The sequence below is a fragment of the Nicotiana tomentosiformis genome, chromosome 4 (assembly GCF_000390325.3).
Source record: "Nicotiana tomentosiformis chromosome 4, ASM39032v3, whole genome shotgun sequence".
NCBI lineage: Eukaryota > Viridiplantae > Streptophyta > Magnoliopsida > Solanales > Solanaceae > Nicotiana > Nicotiana tomentosiformis.
The window spans coordinates 43,020,859-43,041,804 of record NC_090815.1 but is presented as its reverse complement, the minus strand read 5'-3'; the positions used below and the strand labels follow the sequence as shown (position 1 = coordinate 43,041,804).

Sequence of the window (20,946 nt, the reverse complement as noted above, 5' to 3'; positions counted from 1 at the left end):
ATTTTTTGGATCAAATTAATTCATTTGTCTAGAAATTACGAACAAATTCAATTGTACAGTTTTACGGGTAAACAAAAAGATTATAACTTATCGTAGGAAAGTCCAAATGACGAACGATATAAAGTGTCAGAAATTAGACTCGAAAAGCTTTGATTTGAACCTTATCCAAAATGTAACTCATTATATATTACGAGTTATGCTCGTTTGAAGTTAGGCGTTGTGTTAGTCCGTTTACATCTTTAGGCCATTGCATAGTTTCTAAATTACCTAGCCCTAACACTCTCATTAAACTCTAAATTACTTTCAATGCACCTTATATACCTATTATCACATCCAAGTAATATTGTTCATATAATTAACCTGGTCCTTCACACATAAATTAATATAGTTAGCATGCGTCAAACTTCTTAATGGCCTTTAAACATTTAAAAGGTGTTAGTCAACAATGACAAACTTGAACTTAATACAAAATTTTGATATTTATTACTTGGCTTCATGGGCACGGACATTTAAAAGTTGCAAGCGTTGAAAACACAAAAACGAATTAAGAAACTAACTTTTTCTTACAAAATAAATCAAGCTGAAGAAGAAGACCCATTAGTGGAAATATGAAGGAAACTAATCTTCTCATTGAAATGACGACTGCCATTCTTATTGCCTTCATGATTGCTGCTGGCGCCATTACTTGATGTTGAAGCCATTATTTTCAATGCTATCTGGTCCAGTACTATCGTCAAGGTTTACTGTTTGTTGTTGTAGGGTACGGTCTGGTACTGTTGTTGGCATTTTGGAAATCCTTTTTTTCCCAAAGTGCTCTTGTTATTGTGCATCCAAACTCTGAAAACTCCTTTACCAACCCCTATTTCATTGCAAAACTCCTCGACCATAGCTTCATCACACTTCTGCAATTTCCAACCCAACTTTTCAGAGAAAGAATACATCCTATTTTTCTGTTCCTGGCTGAATTTTGTCCTAAACCGTCTTCTTCTTCTTGGCTTCTCTGGCTTTAGTGCTGTGGGCGTGGCAGGCGTCGCCACTTGCGCATGATGGTGACGGAAGTCCATAAAATCATCATCACGTTTTCGGCGGTGGAAGTTGCGGTGGCAGCCACAGACATCGCATTTTAGCGAAGTGGGATCAGCGGCAATGGCATCTGGCGTTGGGATGAATTCACCACAACCGTCCACGGTGTATCCACCTATGCTGGCTGCGTGGTTCTTCAAGCATTCCTTGTAAGTCACCGCCGCAGACGGTGGTTGGTGATTGTGCACTTGGTGGTGCTTCTTGGATGTCACGTTGGTGAAGGACAAAGGCTTAAGGGGTACTTGAGGATAGGGTGGGAAATCCTTTTCAGAATCAGGAGTTTTTGTGGGGATATGGTTACGGGTAGGGATGCTGTAGGTTGAGTCCATATTGATGCCTTATGGTTGAAAATAAAGATATCTAGGGGCAGAACTAAGTTTAAGTTGAGATAATTTCTTGATTTCTTGAAGCATATGATAATGTATAAAGCAAAGCGGTGTAGAGTTAGTGTTTTGGTTATTTTTGCTGATCTAGCTCTAGAGTCAAATTGAGCTAGTTGTACATGCTGCTTACTTGGTTGAATAAAAAAATTCTTTTCGACCCAAAAAAAAAGGCAAAGCGGTCAATATTGCATTATATGTCTATGCTGCTTATATTGGAATCTATGAAGGTAATGCAAATAGATTTGCTTGACCGGGGCTTGGGTACTTCCTCTATTTTGGTTGGTTTTTTGTAAGGTATGGTCACTGAATAATAGGACTTCGACAGAAAGACCTAGGCAAAAAGATCAACTGCTATGTTTATAAGAAATTCAGGAGGCCAAGTTTGGGATAGGAGGGGTTAAAATTTTTGAATGGGATTTAAAGTTATATTTACTAAAAAGTGAAAATCTAAACTTTTTGAGTTAATATTCTAAAATCACCCTAAATTATTACATTTTTATCGGTTTCCTATTTAAACTATTTGGTGTTCCCAATATCCCTTTGAACTATATCTCCCTAGTCATTAAAAAAACTCAAATATGCCAAGTTTATGATACGTGGCTAAATAATTAAGCCTAATCTAATTGTTAGCTCAATTAAAGATTTGAACTAATTAATAATAATTAAAAAAAAGGTAAAAACCTTTGTTCTTCCATATCTCAAATCAAACAATTGATAAGAAATAATCTAAGCATAACTATTATTAAAATTATTAATACATCTTATTTAGTATTATTCTTAAACACCCTATCAAACTAGGACTTAATTAACTGTGGGGAACATCAATTAATAGAGGTAGAAATGAGTTGTTCATCAAGACTGCTAATTAATTCAAAGCAGGACATGGTCAAAGTTCAAACTTATCAGCATTGATGACTATTATATGAATTGGTTAGACGCACGTGTCTTAAGCTGAGGAAGAGGTATTAGTTGACCCCCACTACCAAAGCAGTAAAAGTTGTCACTCTTGCTTGAGTATTGGTCTATTAAGACAAGGGGAAGGGAATTAATTGGTGCCCGAGAAGATACTCATGTGTAGGCGTACACTCACAGGAGGAATTTAACAACAGGGCCAAAAGCTATCAAAGTTGTTTACTCTAAAAAAAAATAAAAAAAATAAAAAAAAATAACAATTGAATTTATAAGTAATTTTAAGAATATGTGGACTAATTCAATACAAGTGATTAATAACGTCATATGAACAGATTAAAGATAGAATGAATAGCCAAACTAGTAGTAGTATCGAATCTGGGCTCGGTTGTGAGCCCAACAATTAGCCTGCCTTCGGTTCGGAACCAAACACTTATGAAGAACTATGAACAAAATTAAGAACTTTGAATAACCTTTAGAAGCAGAGAAAACAAATGTATATTATCTTGATATGTGTGTTACAATGTGTCTATTGAATAATCAACTTTTCCTTTATATAGTAAGGAAGTTTTACCCTAAGTACAATTCTAAAAAAGGTAAAAATCTTCATTTTCGCTAATCACTGATCTGTTATCGATACAAGCCTAGATTTACGTCGTGATATCCGGTTGAACGCGGATATCACGGCCCTTTGTTAATCGTGCGCGGTCGTTTGGTAATGCTTTCCAAGGTCTTGGAACTCGAACCGGATCCGGGGGGCGTGGTCTCGATGGCTCCGAGGGTAGGTGTTTTGTTCGGGCCTTGATACGAGAGACTCCTGGCTTCGATTCTGATTCCTTGTAGTTACGTCCTTGCTTCATTTGCCTCACCGAAAAATCGGGGTGCTCTTTAGCCTCGGTTTTACCCGTATACAGATAGTCCCCTCGTTTATCAGAGAATAGGTTTGCCGAAACAATGAGAAACGATAGATGTTCTTCGGTTCCTTCCTCCGTACGTTACGACGAAGAGGTCGAAACATCCCATCAGTCGCGTCGTTCTGACTTCAAACACGTGTCAATAATCAGATGGTTGCCTCCAAATGCGAAGCGTCGCCTACTTCCCCTATAAAAGCTTCTATCGCTTGTTCTTTCTCCACTTTCCGATTAACCTTCTACCTTCGAATTCTCTAGCTATCACCAACTTCCTTCAAACCTTCGTATCCTTATCTTTGATCTTCAAATCCTCATAGTTGTTCTTAGGTTTTTACCCATATTTTCTTCGAATTTTCTTACTCTGTTCTTCAGCCTTCCAACTTGTTCCTTTAAACCTCTATACTTTTTCTTTAAATCTTCAAACCTTCTCAGATAGTAATGGCAAAAACTTTCAAGTCAGTCCCTCAGCAGGCTGCCTCTTCATCATCCCAACCGGCCGTCGGAACTGTGGCAGTCTTTACCGAAAGAGTTATTCTCGAGACGGTTACTCTTGAGATATATTTGAGCTACTAACATTTATGTACTATAAAACTTATTGGAGCATTCAAAAATAATATGTCCAAGCTTGAAATAATACGTTAAAAGATAATACCATAAAATAGTTTAAGAAATATTTATAAATTATACTACAATAAATATTTTTATGTATTAAATATATTTAAAACTTTCATACATATAGTGTTGGGTTGGTTTAGTTTCGGTTTGACTTTTTTTAGTTAAAACCAAACCAAACCAAACCAAACCAATTATGGTCGGGTATTTTTTTCCAATACCAAACCAAATCAAACCGAATCATAGCCGGACTTTTTTCTCGACTTGACTCGAATTATCAGTTTGATGCGGTTTGTTGATTTTCTTTGTACACTCCTAGTAGCGATATACTCCTCTGTTTCAATTTATGTGAACCTATTAGTGGGAGCCAAAAAGAATGACCTCTTTTCCTATTTGGAAATAATTTACCTTTATGCAATAATTTATAGCCACACAAAATATATGTGCCTCATTTTATACCACAAGTTCAAAAGTCTTCTCTCTTTTCTTAAACTCCATGCCCAGTCAAATGAGTTCACATAAATTGAAACGGATGTAGTATATAATATGGGTCAAACAATAATCTCTAGATAATTAATCGAAGATGGCACTCTACATTCAAAGACGAACATAAATAGTGGTCGCAATAAAGGGCACTTGTGCAAATGCCGCACATATTGTTATCTCTCCATTATTAAGCAAATGTTTCAGGTTTGACTTTGGAAATATTTTTCCTTACCAAACATCTCTATCTTCAAATACCAAATTGTTAGGTAGAATAACACAAATAGGATATTTTTGTGCTACTATTTAATTTTTTAAAAATCGGTAACAAAAAAAATTATAAAAAAGTTATATCCCAGTATTTTAAATCATGCCGGACAAAATTTTCCTTAAGCGCCAGAATTTTAAAGGACGAAGCAATTATGGTGCTCGTCAGGATTTTGCCACAGAATTCTAATAGATTATCAGAATGTTTTGAGCATTGTGGATGGAATTCTGGTGACACTCATAATTTTGTGGCTGAATCCTGACGATAACCCATAATTGTTGCGTGTTTTAAAATTCAGTCCAGCGTATTTCAAAATTCTAGAAATCAAGACAAATCTGTTTAGCGTGCTTTAAAAATCTGATTCGAGATTATTTTTCCAAAATATATTTTAATGTGATCAAAATATAAACAATGGGTTTAAAAATATCCATCCAAAGTTAATTTCATAGATGATTAAATAAACAATGCTGATCCAGAAACTTTTAGCGCGAATTAGGACTGTAACTTGCAATTAATCGTTAGCCCAATATCAGCAAAATCCATTAATTCCAGCCCAAAGCCTCACAAGCTAAAACTGAAAACACCAGCCCACATTCAGCTGGAAATGTAAAACTGAAGCCCATGTTATGCCAAGTCAGACCTTTAACCTAGTACCCCTCGATAAATACTCGTTTTCCCTTGCCCCTTTAGAGAAGTAGGGTTTTCTCAATAGCCTGTTCTGCGCCTCCGCGGACTTCAAAGAGACAAAACAATTGTTGGTTGTTGAAGGATAGTTGTACCCACATGTTATCTTAATTGTTAGTGTGCCATATTAGGTAAGATATTTCGGTCCAAAATATATATTCTGAGTATGATATAGAATTATAGAGTATATGTTTTGGTTTTCTTTTACCTGAACCTGGCATACCAACAACTGAGATAACAATTAGGTTTGACGAACTTTTAACTAATTACTGTACATCAAACCCATTGTATCTTCCTGCGCACTTGGATTGCTAGTTCATTCTTACACAAAAGTATTGTTGTACGTTGATGTTTTCTGAGTGTTGGCATGCATAAATCTATCTTCTTATGATAAAAATATTGAAAATGTACATCAAGGCTGAAGACGTTCGCAATAATGAGGTTTCGCAAAATAGGGATATCCCTCAATCATTGGGTGATTTTTTTTTGGAGCAATTTTATCCGAACAAGTTCCGGGTGAAAGAGTTTGACTAAATCTAAACTTATCTCCACGGGCGAATGAGGAGGGATGACATAATTTATCCCCAAGTTTACATAATCCACAAGCTGAGTGGTAAACTTCAATTTTCCTTTGTGTTACGGAGTTTATTTTTTTGTATTGAATTTGTATTAAAACTCATATATTCCACAGGGGGTACCAGCCAGATATGAATTTTATAAGATATGAACCAACAGACAGTTGGAATATGTCTAGTTTTGGTGTGTTGGATCATGGTGGTCCATTCGGGAGTCATCAGCAACAAGATAATGTGCATCGTGGGATATCAACACATTTTTATTTGTAAGTTAAGTGATAAAGTTTTTATGTAAAGTTTGGATGAATTTGAGAAACTCATTATTTTATAGGTTATGCAGTGAAAACGAGCAACTTGAAGGTCCTGTCCGTACTCAATTGCCCGAAGACGACATATTTAATCGGGATTTGGCAGATGCGCAGAGTCAGGAAGATGATAGTGATTATGACAAAAATGTTGATGAGTCTGGAGATGGCACACCCTTCACTGATGAGGTTGATGATGATGAGGACGAGAATGATGAACCCGATTTGATGAGGGAGCATGCTTCACCTCCCGTTAGACCAAGAGTGTACAAGTCCCATGTGCCGTTTCATTCAAGGGTGATTCCCTGCCTTGATCAGTTTCTAAGTATGTCGGATGTGGGTGCCCTCACAATGGATCTTGACGAAATTCGGACGGCAATGTGGGATGAATCTAGAGCAACGATGCTGTCAAAGGGTATGCTTTTTGCTGATAAAGCATGCCTAAGCAGGGCGGTGCAAATGTACAACATAAAAGAGTGTCGTGAGATCGTGGTTCATGAGTCATCTTCGGAAGTATACAAGGTTATTTGTCGTAGATGGTTTCAAGGTTGTAATTAGATGTTGTGTGCGAAAAAGTTAAAAACAAATATGTGGATTGTGGGGAAATACATTGGCACCTACAATTGTGAAATGGAAACATTCAGTGGAAATCATTTCAACTTGAATGTTGACTTGATTTCTCTTGTCTTGATTCCATACATTGAAGTATCCATAAGGTACAAGATCAAAGAGTGTATAACATTTGTCCACGAGGTATATGGATTTACCATTACAAAAAAAAGGCATTTCTCGAGCGTAAACGTGGGTTTGAAATTGTTTATGGTAACTGAGATAAGTCATTTTGCCGATTTACCCAGGTACATGGCTGTATTGCAACACTTTAACCTCGGGACTGTTGTTGAATGGAAGCTTGAGCGGAGTCCAGGAATACTAGAATACATATTCAGATATGTGTTCTGGGCATTTAAACCAGCCATTGATGGTTTTGTCCATTGTCGACCGGTAATATCCATAGACGACACTCATGTCTATAGAGAGTATGATATTAAGTTATTGATCGCCGTTGCAGTAGATGCTAATGAAAGTATATTTCCCTTAGCATTTGCTATTTGTGCCAATGAAAGCCAAGAGATATGGACATTGCTTTTGAACCACTTGAAGGACCACGTTGTCAAACATCGTTCAAGTATTTGTCTAACATTTGATCGGCATAGCGGTATTTTAAATTCTGTACAAAATTTGCGTGAATGGCAGGAACCGTATGCCTACCACCATTACTGTGTTAGGCACTTGAAGGCCAAACTTCCAGAGGGCTTATCTGAATATGTCACGACCCAAAATCCATGATAGGTCGTGATGGCGCCTAACGCCGTGGTCAGGCAAGCCAACAGTGATTGATCAAATTAATTACTCATTTTATTACATTGAAATCATAATTTTTATTAATTGAATAGTGTGAAATAGAATTTACAGGGTAAATGATAATATTTGCATGAACTACAATAATGAACAACCCGTAGGAACCCCCAAAATCTGGTGTCACAAGTGCATAAGCATCAACTAGGAAATATAATAAAATACAACATCTATCTGGAATACAATTTAGATAGAAGAATATAAATAACTCTGATGGAGACTCTGCAGGCTGCGGATCGTAATATGAAATACAGCTCACAGTAAAGTCCCCGCAATAGCCGCGGCTCTACGCCTAAAAGACCACTAGATATATATGTACCTGCACAAAAAGTGCAGCAAGTGTAGCATGAGTACATTAATCAACGCGTACCTAGTAAGTATCTAGCCTAACCCTAAAGAAGTAGTGACAAGGGGTCGACATCAACACTTACTAGTGGTCCAATAAGACAAATGCAGTAGAAGTAAACAGGTGTGGGTCAGAGTAAATAAGCGAAATAACAAGTATAATACGTGGTACAATCCTCCTCTCAGCAATAACTCAAACTCTCAGCTAGTAGTTACCTCCTCAATCGGAGTATATATATAATGGACCTTACCAGATAGGTCGTCACAATTCAATTAGGAAAAAAAAGCTCATAGATATGCTAGCTTCTTGCCAATTATTACGCACGATTTCATAAGAGTATTTTTTAGAAATACCAAGGCGTACGGCCCTATCCATCATAACATTGCCGAACCATAGATACATCTATTTTTATTGTCGAGATGAACGGCCCGCTCCTATGAAAGTGTGGTACATAATCCTGCCGAGGCGTACGACCCGATCCATCATAATGTGCGCACTGCCGAGGGTCAAACGACACGAACCATAGATATATCTATCCTGCCGAGGTGAACGGCTCGATCCCATTAGAATAAGAAGCTTTGACGGGTCCTCGACCGCACTCACGAACAGACGTGTGAGTTACAAATTTTTGGGAAACCTTTCGATGAGAACGCATAGCGTGGGAGAAATTCGTAAGAGGAGTATAATTATTTTGCGGCAAATCGTGAAGCTTGTCGAATCTCTACAATAGCAAGTCTATCACTCTATACAAGTCTAGTCTCAAGTCGCAACGTAAAATAAAGGAATTTAATAGGCAGGAGACAACTCAAATAGTACAACTATATCATGGTGTGAGTCTAAGTCTACCCGGACAATAACATGGATTTAGCAACGTACGGACTCTCGTCACCTTGTGCGTACGTAGCCCCCGTAACAGGTAGCATATATCAAATACATCACCTAGGGATAGTTTCCCCCTCACAGAGTTAGACAGAAGATTTACCTCGCTCCGAAGCTCCATAACCGACTCCAAATCCTCTCTAATACCTCAAACCAATGCCCGTCGATCCAAAATTAATCAAACAATGTGCAAACTAATCAAAATATACTCTTATACCCATAATTAATCAATTTAAACAATTCCCAACTCCGGCTCGAAAAGTCGATAAAGTCAACCCTTGGGCCCACGTGCCTGGACTATGAAAATTTTCGAAACTAAACATTACCCATAACACCACGAACTAAAATATATAACCTATTCCAAATTCCATGTCGAATTTTCTGGTCAAAATTCAAAAATACCAAATTCTAGGTTTTTCTACCAAAATCCCAAATTTCTACAAATTTCCATGTTTAGATCCATATACAAACCGTATATTTAACATGTAATAGGTGAGAGTCACTTACCTTGTGTTTCTTGATGAAAATCTCCCCTTGAAACTCTCCAAAAATCGCCACAACCAAGTGAAAAATGAAAGAAAATGGGCCATATCCCAATTTTTTAAAAAGCTCACTGCCCAACGACATTTCGCATATGCGGAACATAAGCCGCTTCTGCGGCTCAGAGTCCGATTTTGCGGCTCCCTTCAGGCCCCTCAACTTCCGCATATGTGGCCCCTCCAGCGCTTCTGCGATGCTTCATCCGCAGGTGCGGTTCCGCTTCTGCAAAATTCGACTGCATCTGCGGTCCCAGCCTCCCCCAGCAAGGTCCGCACCTGCGCTCCAGTGGTCGTATCTGCGATCACGCAGGTGCGGGAATTTCTTCGCACCTGCGACCTCAGCTAGTTCAACTCCCAGCTGCTTCTGCAGCGCGACCCTCGCTTCTGCGACCCAGCTTCCGCAGAAGCGATCGCACCGGCAACTAGAAAATCCCAACATTCCCTTAGTCCAAAAATTAATCCATTAACCATACGGTATCCACCCGAGGCCCTAGGGACCTTTACAAATTATACAACGCGTCCCAAAATACATTACGAACTTAGTCGAGGCCTCAAATCACGACAAACAACATCAAAACTACGGATCGACGATCAAAACCTTTCTTAAAACTTCCAAACCTTTAAACTTCGATGAACGCGTCCGATTCATATCAAAACATTCCGGAATGATGCCAAACTTTGTGCACAAATCACAAATCACGATACGAACCTATTCCAAGGCTCGGAGTCCCAAACGGATATCGATAACACAAATCCCACTCCAAACCAAACTTAGGAAATTCTTAAACTTTTAAAAAGTTAACTTTCCATAATAAACGCCGAAATGCTCCCGGGTGATCTGATACTCAACCTGAACATATGCCCAAGTCTGAAATCATCATACGAACCTATTGGAACCTTCAAATCCGATTCCGAGGTCATTTACTCAAAAGTCAAGTCTTAGCCAATTCTTCCAACTTAAAGCTTCCAAAATTAGAATTTACTTTCAAAAATCGATCCCGAACTTTTTGAAATTCAATTCTGACCACACGTAAAAGTCATAATACCTGAAGTGAAGCTACTCAAGGCCTCAAATCGCCGAACGACGCGCTAGAGCTCAAAACGACCGGTCGGGTCGTTACATTCTTCCCCACTTAAACATACGTTCACCCTCGAACGTACTAAGGACTGCTCTTGAGTTGTCCAAAATCACTGTTTAACACCTCGTGCACCTACCCGTGCCACCACAATCCAGTTGGACACATTAGCTCGAGTCAGACTAAAGATCCTCCCGTTCATTTAGTCAATAAGCCTTAGAACCAAATTCCAACCTCCGAATTTCTCCACAAGACCTGATTCTAACATACGAACACTGTACCAATCACCACATACTGTAACAAAACATGATCATGCACCTATGCCGAAATCACACCATGCACCACATAAGTCGGTTGCCCATAATAATATCCCCCGACCACAATAGCTCGCAATACATCTCATGACGCATATAAATCATGTTCCAACTCTCGCAATACTGCCACGATGAAAGAGACATGTAGAAACTCATAACCACCTGCCGAATCAATAATTCATGAAGTCTCCCTCCTAACAAGAACCATTACTTCATTCTGAACTGAATAACGATATTTTCCCTTTAATGTACCTTATATATATATATATATATATATATATATATATATATATATATATATATATATATATATATATATATATATATATCTGATTGCACTAATTTCAGGTCCAATAATCTCGTCTCACCCAGCACAAGCTGCTCAGGCAATAAGTCGCCTCAGAAACTACCAAAATTCTTATATGACGCCCACAACGCGCCAACATGCCATAACTCGAATGTGATACATAATGAAGAATGAACTCTAGAGAAGGACTACCCAGCCCGCATAACGAATTAAACGGCCGAATAATGCTGTGAACCTACCTCAAGGATGAAAATAAGGGACACAAAATAAGTGTAAGGAACTATGCTCAACATCTCGTTGTTGTGGCATGCAACCCAATCTGACATGACACTGTTGCGGCGTTCAACCCGATCCACATAACATGCCCGTGGCGGCGTGCCACCCGATCCAGACAATATACCCGTGGCGGCGTGCCACCCGATCTTCACCTAACATAAAGAAGAAAAATACACATATTAAGCCATAGCGCTTACTCTTACGAAATGCCCGAATATCGACCACAAGCACGCCAAGTGCATAATGCGAATCCTGGGGAGACGGATAGCGCCATACACTATGAAACCCAAGCACAACTAAGGTGCAATGATGACTTGCATCTCGAGAGCCACTTGCTCACATAACACTAGAAGCTACACGGGACCTCAACACGTGTGCGAATAATCAAGACACCTCACAACCCATATGGCACAATAGAGATTTACATGGAATAGCTGATGATGTAATAACATCCGATGCCCGACGACTCCTCCGTAAGCAATGCTATGATGAACGAACACATCCGACCTAACGTAGAGCACACACTCACACTAGACCCACCAACGGACCTCACACTGATTCTGGTCATACCATATTGGTCCAATAACCTTCCAAAGATACACAATGGCCCTATTCACGACACCTAAGAACAATCGTCAAATCCGAAACAACTCACACGGTCCACAACCCAAGGTACAGGACGCCTCCCAGGCATAAACTCTCGCATTTGCGATATTACCATAACCTCTGTACTTGGTCTTAATCTTTAACAATCAAGTGACTAATATGCCACACTTATACAAATCTCCCCATGGGGTACTCTCCCACAACCTTCCTCTCAGGTAGCAAAGTCTGCACATCCATACCATCAACCGTACTAATTTCGTAAGGCAAATCACAATCCGCAAATCAATACATAAGGCCTCTTCCACAGAACACCATTCTCAAGCGACACTAAGATAACGCCAGCTTACTCTAAACATCTGAATTCTTCCCTGCTCATCCGAGCTCGTGACATTCTTATCAACACTGAACCATAACCTTGATCCTCAACTTCCAATTCCCATGACGCTCACTGCACTTATCATGCTACTATGCGAGAATACACGAATTCATCATAACTCCTGAACTACCAGTAGAATAAACACTTCTTTGGATAGAAACCTTTCACTTTGCTCATTTTAGAAGAGCCAATTCAACACACAACTGAACTCCCAAACTGCAGAAAATACAAACCTCAAGTCGTGATCTAAACCGCTATGACTCTTTCGGAATCCATTTACACAACAAGGCCATTCGAATCCAATACTTCCCAAATCAATCAAGTTATGATGGCTTCCAAGCCCGCATGTACAACTACCAACCACTTGTATGACTTCACACGCCGAAGGAACTAATCATTGCCACAATCATCCTGATTCAACCATTACAAACCAACCCAACTTCTTTCAATTTACTCTGTACTTGCCGAAAAAATAATAATAACTCCAACGCTCTACTAGTGCACTAACACCCTCTCAAAGAAGCAACCAGCCGAATTCTTTTCCTTGTACATCACATCCATAAAGCCTAAACTCTGAGTCTTCCCAGACCTGCACGTGAATCGATAAAGAGGAGTATAGCACATATTCATCAAGTTCCTTGCTTGAATTACCCCTGATGTTTTCTTTTCTTAGTCATAAATAATCCACCAATGCATCGATAACTAGAAACCGCACAAGCAGACAACCACGAGATCCAATCATAGACGGTAGGCCCTCCCACTTAGCTTTAAGCTACCATCACATAATGTAGATCCCACAACGACTCCTCCTTCTCAATTACCATGATCTCGCACCGTTAACCCACCAAATTCTTGAAGTCTTTTGTTAAGCTTTTCATGAAACATTCCGAATTATCGTCCACGATCGCCTACTCGACCGCTTACCTGTTCACAGGAGATAACCCATATGTGGTATCCCTTACCGACATCTTTCAATGACGCTGCACTGGGTACAACTACCATGTAATCAATAAATTCTCCTGAGCCTATGCTCACCCCCCGGCTATATAAGTTTGTTCCTTCCCCATTGACATCATCTGAAAGTTCAAAAATACCTTCCAAACTCAAAGCCATGTTGCATTCGAAACGATAATCAAATCTTCACACCCCTATTTATTTCAAGCAAACTCCTTTCTCCCATATTCAATCTTTCTCCGTACAGTAACCACCATTCCAATTATAATCCGTAGACCTAGTCACTTTCCACTACGATTCCCAAATCGCTCTAAACTTTCTCAAAGCACGTGGCTATCCTACCACAGAATCTATACGCTACTCTGCCACTCCCACTTCAGTCAAACCATCTTCTTTAAGCAACTTCTCGACCTCCGCTTCTCATACTTGACCTTCTAGTAATTCAACCACCGCGAGGCACTTCCCTCCATGTCCTTCCTCATACTTCGCAGTCCAAATGTTGCATCAAATCAAAATCCATCTCTGTAGCACCTGAACCAATAAATTGTTACCGACTCTAAGCCTCTTCGAAGATCATCTTTCTCGAGCCATCAACATTAGAAATACCACTTCGATTATGAACTGTTGCACACCGCTATCTCTGACAACCGCCCCTCAGGCACCATTTCACAACACCCTGCCCCGAAGGCAAAACCAAAGGAGACCATAACACCGGTGAACCGTAATGCATTCAAACAAGGATGACGACACCGCATCACAATGAAAATTCCAACACGCTCAAAAATACCAAGTCTCGTTACTCCATCGACCAAAACCTGAACATCCATAGTCCGATTGCCTTTCCTTTGCTGGAATTAAATGCTGAACCTCTAAATCATACACTGAGAAATCTTCCTTTCGAGTCATTCACTGCCTCGACACATAACCAAGTATCTTACCATTACATCAACATTGTGCGATAACAACACATAAACATCGTAGCAATCCGTGCACAGTCTCGAAACCATAGAAAATACAGATACTGAGCTAGAACAAAAGAACACCCTTCCGTAAGGCGACGATAATAGCTTGCTCAAACATGCAGGAATAAACATCATGCACCACATCTGTAGTACCACTACAACTCCTCGACGCCCAATTAATAACAAGTGCTTCGCGTCGCATAAGATTGAGTAGGAAGGAAATAAAGGCATAAGCCTCAATGGAATCAAACCGCACGATGAGGAAATCAAGAAGGGAAGTGCTCCTAACAGCCCCGTAGCCTTTCAAAAATAAGTACAGACGTCTCCGTACTGATCCTCAAGACTTTACTACACTTGCTCATGACTTGTGAGACCTAAGTGAACCTAACGCTCTAATACCAAGCTGTCACGACCCAAAATCCATGATAGGTCATGATGGCGCCTAACACCACCGTCAGGCAAGCCAACATTGATTGATCAAATTAATTACTCATTTTATTACATTGAAATCATAATTTTTATTAATTGAAAAGTGTGAAATAGAATTTACAGGGTAAATGATAATATTTACGCGAACTACAATAATGAACAGCCCCTAGGAACCCCCAAAACCCGGTGTCACAAGTGCATGAGCATTAACTAGAAAATATAATAAAATACAGCATCTGTCTGGAATACAATTTAGATAGGAGAATATAAATAACTTTGATGGAGACTCTGTAGGCTGGGGATCGTAATATAAAATGCAGCTCACGGTAAAGTCCCTGCAATAGTTGTGCCTGTGCGCCCAAAAGACCACTAGATATATATGTACCTACACAAAAAGTGCAGAAAATGTAGCATGAGTACGTAAATCAATGCATACCCAGTTAATATCTAGCCTAACCCTAGAGAAGTAATGATGAGGGGTCGACATCAACACTTACTAGTGGTCCAATAAGACAGATGCAGTAGAAGTAAACAAGTGTGAGTCAGAGTAAATAAGCGAAATAACAAGTTTGTGGTACAATCCTTCTCTCAGCAATAACTCAAACTATCAGCTAGTAGTTACTCCCCAATCGAAGTAAATATATAATGGACCTTACCAGATAGGTCATCACAGTTCAATTAAGAAAAAAAGCTCACAGATATGCCAGCTTATATAAATACCGAGGCATACAACCCGATCCATCATAACATTCCCGAACCATAGATACATCTATTTTTATTGCCCAGGCGAATGGCCCGCTTCTATAAGAGTGTGGTACATAATCCTGCCGAGGCGTACGACCAGATCCATCATAATATGCACACTGCCGAGGGTCGAATGACATGAACCATAGATGTATCTATCCTGTTGAGGCGAACGGTCCGATCCCATTAGAATAAGAAGCATTGACGGGTCCTCGACCCCACTCACGAACAGACGTGTGAGCTACAAAATTTTGGGAAACCTTTCGATGAGAACGCACAACGAGAGAGAAATTCGTAAGAGGAGTACAATTATTTCTTGGAAAATTGTGAAGCTCGTCGAATCTCTATAATAGCAATACTATCACTCTACAGAAGTATAGTCTCAAGTCGCAACGTAAAATAAAGGAATTTAATAGGCAGGAGATAACACAAATAGTACATCTATAGCATGATGTGAACCTAAGTCTACTCGGACAATAACATGGATGTAGCTACGTACGGACTCTCGTCACCTTGTGCATATGTAGCCCCGCTACAAGTAGCAGATATCAAATACATCACCTAAGGGTATTTTTCCTCTCACAGAGTTAGACAGGAGATTTACCTCGCTCCGACGTTCCATAACTAGCTCCAAAGCCTCTCTAACACCTCAAACCGATGTCGTCGATCCAAAACTAGTCAAAAAATGTGCAAACCAATCAAAATATACTCTAATACCCATAATTAATCAATTTAAACAATTCTCAACTTCGCTCGAAAAGTCGATAACGTCATCCCTCGGGCCCGCATACCCGGATTCCGAAAATTTCCGAAGCTAAACTTTACCCATAATACCACGAACTAAAATATATAACTTATTCCAAATTCCATGTCCAATTTCGTGGTCAAAATCCAAAAATTCAAATTCTAGGTTTTTCTACCAAAATCCCAAGTTTCTACAAATTTTCATGTTTAAATCCATATACAAACCATGTATTTACCTTGTGTTGTTTGATGATATCCCCTTGAAGCTCTCCAAAATCGCCCCAACCAAGTGAAAAATGAAAGAAAATGGGCCAAATCCCGTTTTTATAAAAACTTCACTGCCCAACGATATTTCGCATATGCGAAACATAAGCCGCTTCTGCGGCTCCCTTCAGGCCCCTCAAGCTCCGCATCTGTGGCCCCTCTAGCACTTCTGTGCCTTCGCGTCTGCGATGCTTCATTTGCAGGTGCGGTTTTGCTTCTGCGGAATTCGACCGCATCGATAGTCCCAGCCTCCCCCAACAAGGTCCGCACCTGCGCTCCAGTGGTCGCATCTGCGATCACGCAGGTGCAGGAATTTCTTCACACCTGCGACCTCATCCAGTTTAACTCCTAGCCGCTTTTGCGGTGCGACCCTCGCTTCTACGACCCAGCTTCCGCAGAAGCGATCGCACCAGCAACCAGAAAATCTCAGCATTCCCTTAGTCCAAAAATTAATCCGTTAACCATCCGGTACAACGCGTCCAAAAATACATTATGAACTTAGTCGAGGCCTCAAATCATGCCAAACAACATCAAAACTACGGATTGACGATCAAAACCTTTCTTAAAACTTCCAAACCTTTAAACTTCGACAAACGCGTCTGATTTATATCAAAACATTCCGGAATGACGCCAAACTTTGCGCACATGACACAAATCATGATACGAACCTATTCCAAGGCTCGGAATCCTAAACGGACATCAATAACACCAAATCCCACTCCAAACCAAACATAGGAAATTCTTAAACTTTAAAAATGTTAACTTTCCATAATAAACGCTGAAATTCTCCCGGGTGATCCGATACTTAACCCGAACATACGCCTAAGTCTGAAATAATCATAAAAACCTATTGGAACCTTCAAATCCCGATTCCAAGGTCATTTACTCAAAAGTCAATTCTTAGCCAATTCTTCCAACTTAAAGCTTCCGAAATTAGAATTTTCTTTCCAAATCAATCATGAACTCTCGAAATTTAATTTTGGCCACACATACAATTTATAATACCTGAAGTGAAGCCACTCAAGGCCTCAAACTGTCGAACGACGCGCTAGATGTCAAAACGCTCGGTTCGGGTCGTTATAGAACAAGGACATAAATGATTTAATGTGGATGGCTGCAACATATCACCAAGAGTGTAAATTTTGGAGGCAAATGGAATTAATTGGGCAGCAATACCCAGAAGCCTATCATTGGTTGATGCGACATGAGCTTGACAAGTGGACTTTGCATAAGGATGGTGGTAGAAGATGGGGAATTTTGACTACAAATGTATCAGAGTCTTTCAACGGGTTATTGAAGTCTGCACATGGATTGCATGTCACTGGCATGGTGCGGATGTCTTTCAAGCAGATGGCGGAGAGGTTTGTTGAAAGATCTAGAGGTGTATCGTCGTTGATAGAAATAGGTGTTGAATTTATGCCCCAACCAATGAAACGATTTGAGAAATATATGAAGCGAGCACAGTGGCATTCATTTTTGTAGTATTGCAATGAGCAAAATATTTTTGAAGTTTGCACTGGTCTGCATCACAATCGCGGGAATAATACGCACACAGTCAATGAAGCCAGAAGATTATGCTCATGTGAAAAATGGTCAATCTATCACTTGCCATGCTCACATGCCATGCAGTACTTTCAACATACAGGTTTCGTGATAACGAGGTACGTTGATAAAGAATATATTATTGCTGCATACTTAAACACATATAGTGGACAGTTGCAGCCAGTGGGTGCTGAGCATTATTGGCCGCCGGAACTTTTTAAAATGGTGTGTAACAAGGATTATGTGCGTCAATGAAAAGTGCAAAAACGAACATGGATACGGAACCAAATGGATGTTGGTGATACTGTTTATGCGCGTAAATATGGCATATATTCCTAAACAGGACACGACCATCGTAAATGTCCTTCAACTGATTTGGGAAGCAGTGGTAATTTAGATCCACGTGGCAGTTCATCCAATGTGCCCCATTATCAAGGATAAACGTATTGTTTTTTGTAGTATTTTTGTTGTACTAAATGTCTGTATATTTTCAGTTTGTAAAATTTATGAAATAAAATTATGTTTCCAATGGGGTTAAATCTAATTGATATTTAGCATTAAAGATTCAATACAACAATTTAACATACACCCCAATAAATAAATAACAATTTTCATTCACTATTATCGTCACTGTTTGGCACTATTTCATTGTCACTATCTTCATCTTCTTCGTCAACATCTTGTACGCACCCTTCCGGACTGAGGGCATCGTAATCTAGGCCCCAGTTGACACACATTTCTCGTATTTCATCACTATCATCAATAATACCACTTGCTTTATTTCTACAATAATATGGGACTCCTACGTCCAACGTCTGTGGTAGAAACTTAGGCAGTCCCTCCCACTCGACAACTATTGTGAAAACAGGATAATCATTGTCTCTATGCAATATTTTTTTTTCTAATAAATTCCAATATTGATCCACCGTTCCTTCCAGGTAGTTAAGTTCATCCATTGCATGATGAACCGCTAGTGACTTTTCCATCTCTACAATCTCCTTCATCAAATGTTGAATCACTTCTGGTTTATCTTTGTGTGTGTTTGTTTGGAAGGTTGCAGACAGTGCTTGTGGTACAACAAGCCCATGCCAGTGACATTGTACTTCATAATCACATCGTTTTGAGTAAATGGGAACCCATTGTAGTTTTTTGCCCCAAATTCGCATACCTTCAGGCTTTGTAGAATGCGCTTTGCCCTCAATAATGTGCCCTGTAACTTTGAGATCAATGTGTATATTTATAGGCTTAGTTTCCAAGGGACGGAGAACACTTACCACTTGTCATCAACCAAATCTGTATAGCAACCTAGCATATTATTTTCAAGGTAGGAATCGATTGTGTTATGACGTGTTCCATGTGGATGTTTTGAACTACCTTAACCTTTTTGCCTCTTCTTAAACCACTTATTAAATGTTAGTGGCATCTCTGAAATGGATGCTGTAATAGTTCTTCAAATGGTCTTTGAATACTGATCTCTTTGTTCAACTTAAGAAGAACTAAACTACACGAACTTGTATATTAAATATAGCGCCTCACCAATATGCGCTATATGTATTGTCATGTCGATCTGAAAAACCTGTCGACTTAAAAAAGTCGTTGGCTTGAAAAAGCTATACCCACTTGTGCCATAAAGAATCATTATCATGTGAAACATAGTGCTTCACCAATATGTGCTATGTGTATTGTCATGTCGACCTGAAAAAGTTGTCGGCTTGAAAAAACTGGACCCACTTGTACCCTAATGAGTCATAATCACATGCAACATAGTGCCTCACCAATATGCGCTATATGTATTGTCATGTCGATCTGAAAAAGCTATCGACCTAAGAAGGCTATCGACCCGAAAAAACTGGACCCACGTGTACCCTAAAGAATCATTATCACGTGAAACATAGCGCCTCACCAGTATGCGTTATGTAACCTAAAATCACTCTTAGCTACCTATAAAAACCTCGCGCATTTTAGTTATTAGTTGCGTTGTAACGAAATGAATAGAAAAATTGTCCATTAATTTTTCATTTTCGAGCATTAAGTGGTTGAAGCATAGAATAATGGGTGATAGTGACTAAACAAACACATGGATGCATTTAGTGTAGTATTTTATTTTTATGTTGTACGTGTCATGTATTATCTTTAATTGGTAACGAATTTAAATTTATGTTAAGATGTCGTTTTTTTTTTGTGTTCTAGTGTTAAAGTAATAAACACAGGTGCTTCTCTGTTGAAAAATGCAGCACTAATTAGGCCTGGACAGCAGCAGAGTATTACAATCACACCAACTGCTACCTTTGTGGAGGATCAATATGCAGCAATACCATCAGTTATTGAACAACAGCAGCAAATTGCAAACTTGTCAGATGCTGTAATATCAACTTCAAATGCTGAACAACAGCAACAGGAATTAGCAGTAGCACTGTCTAGTGCTGGACAGCAGCAACAAAATGCAACCATGTCAGCTGCTTTAATATTGCCTTCAAAGTCTGGAAAACAGCATCAGGAGTTAAATGCACCACTGATCACTTTGGAGGACAAAAAATTACTAGATGCGATGGTAAGTTCCAAACCTGTAAACTCGCTAAACCTTTCTGCTTTTAGCACTGGTCGTGTGGGTAAGAACAGGAACAAGATACAAGTCATAGAACTACAACAAAATAAGTCAACTTTGGCAAATACGCACGATGGGAATGTCTTGATGAAACATGGTCTTGATCAAAGCTTGCCAATTCCAGTGAACGTGGGAAGGGATGTCTATGAGGATGGAGAGGAAGATGCAATATTGCAACAACGCCGGGCAGAGGCATCCAAAAAAGGTGATTTATCACCTATGCACAGTGGACAAAGTAAGAAGACCCATACAAGGAAGAAGAGTTGGGACGGCAAGTTGAATGAGGAAGTAAACGTTAGGCGACTTCCAATGAGAGTTGCAAAACAAAAACAAGCTGCCCCAACTACATCTACG

At 39.5% G+C, this 20,946-nt stretch overlaps 3 protein-coding genes across 4 annotated transcripts; 2 read left to right on the top strand and 1 right to left on the bottom strand.

Annotated features, from left to right (window-relative positions):
* Positions 1-460: 460 nt before the first annotated feature.
* On the bottom strand, positions 461-1,770 carry LOC104089960 (zinc-finger homeodomain protein 10-like). Its single transcript, XM_009594980.4, has one exon. The coding sequence runs from the start codon at positions 1,410-1,412 to the stop codon at positions 741-743; it is 672 nt and encodes a 223-aa protein (XP_009593275.1). The 5' UTR covers positions 1,413-1,770; the 3' UTR covers positions 461-740.
* A 3,408-nt stretch (positions 1,771-5,178) lies between these two features.
* LOC117275161 (uncharacterized) lies at positions 5,179-7,236 on the top strand. 2 transcript variants are annotated; one of them, XM_070201849.1, is made up of 3 exons: positions 5,179-5,946; positions 6,025-6,174; positions 6,249-7,236. In XM_070201849.1, exons 2-3 carry the CDS (start codon positions 6,041-6,043, stop codon positions 6,769-6,771), a joined length of 657 nt encoding a protein of 218 aa, XP_070057950.1. In that variant the 5' UTR covers positions 5,179-5,946; positions 6,025-6,040; the 3' UTR covers positions 6,772-7,236. The 2 variants fall into 2 exon arrangements, with proteins under 2 accessions (XP_070057950.1, XP_070057949.1); XM_070201848.1 differs by having other exon boundaries at positions 6,240-7,236.
* LOC138909577 (uncharacterized) lies at positions 6,802-18,242 on the top strand. Its single transcript, XM_070200784.1, has 2 exons — positions 6,802-7,399; positions 18,091-18,242. The coding sequence occupies exons 1-2, from the start codon at positions 6,802-6,804 to the stop codon at positions 18,240-18,242; spliced, it is 750 nt and encodes a 249-aa protein (XP_070056885.1).
* The last annotated feature ends 2,704 nt before the right edge of the window (positions 18,243-20,946 follow it).

Bases quoted from the DNA above. Each gene is read 5' to 3' on its own strand.
- LOC104089960 (XM_009594980.4), bottom strand. From the start codon at position 1,412: ATGGACTCAACCTACAGCATCCCTACCCGTAACCATATCCCCACAAAA.
- LOC117275161 (XM_070201848.1), top strand. From the start codon at position 6,041: ATGAATTTTATAAGATATGAACCAACAGACAGTTGGAATATGTCTAGT. The intron at 6,175-6,239 runs GTAAGTTAAGTG...ATTATTTTATAG, and splicing joins ATATCAACACATTTTTATTT to GTTATGCAGTGAAAACGAGC.
- LOC138909577 (XM_070200784.1), top strand. From the start codon at position 6,802: ATGTGGATTGTGGGGAAATACATTGGCACCTACAATTGTGAAATGGAA. The intron at 7,400-18,090 runs GTATTTGTCTAA...TTCAACATACAG, and splicing joins CGTTGTCAAACATCGTTCAA to GTTTCGTGATAACGAGGTAC.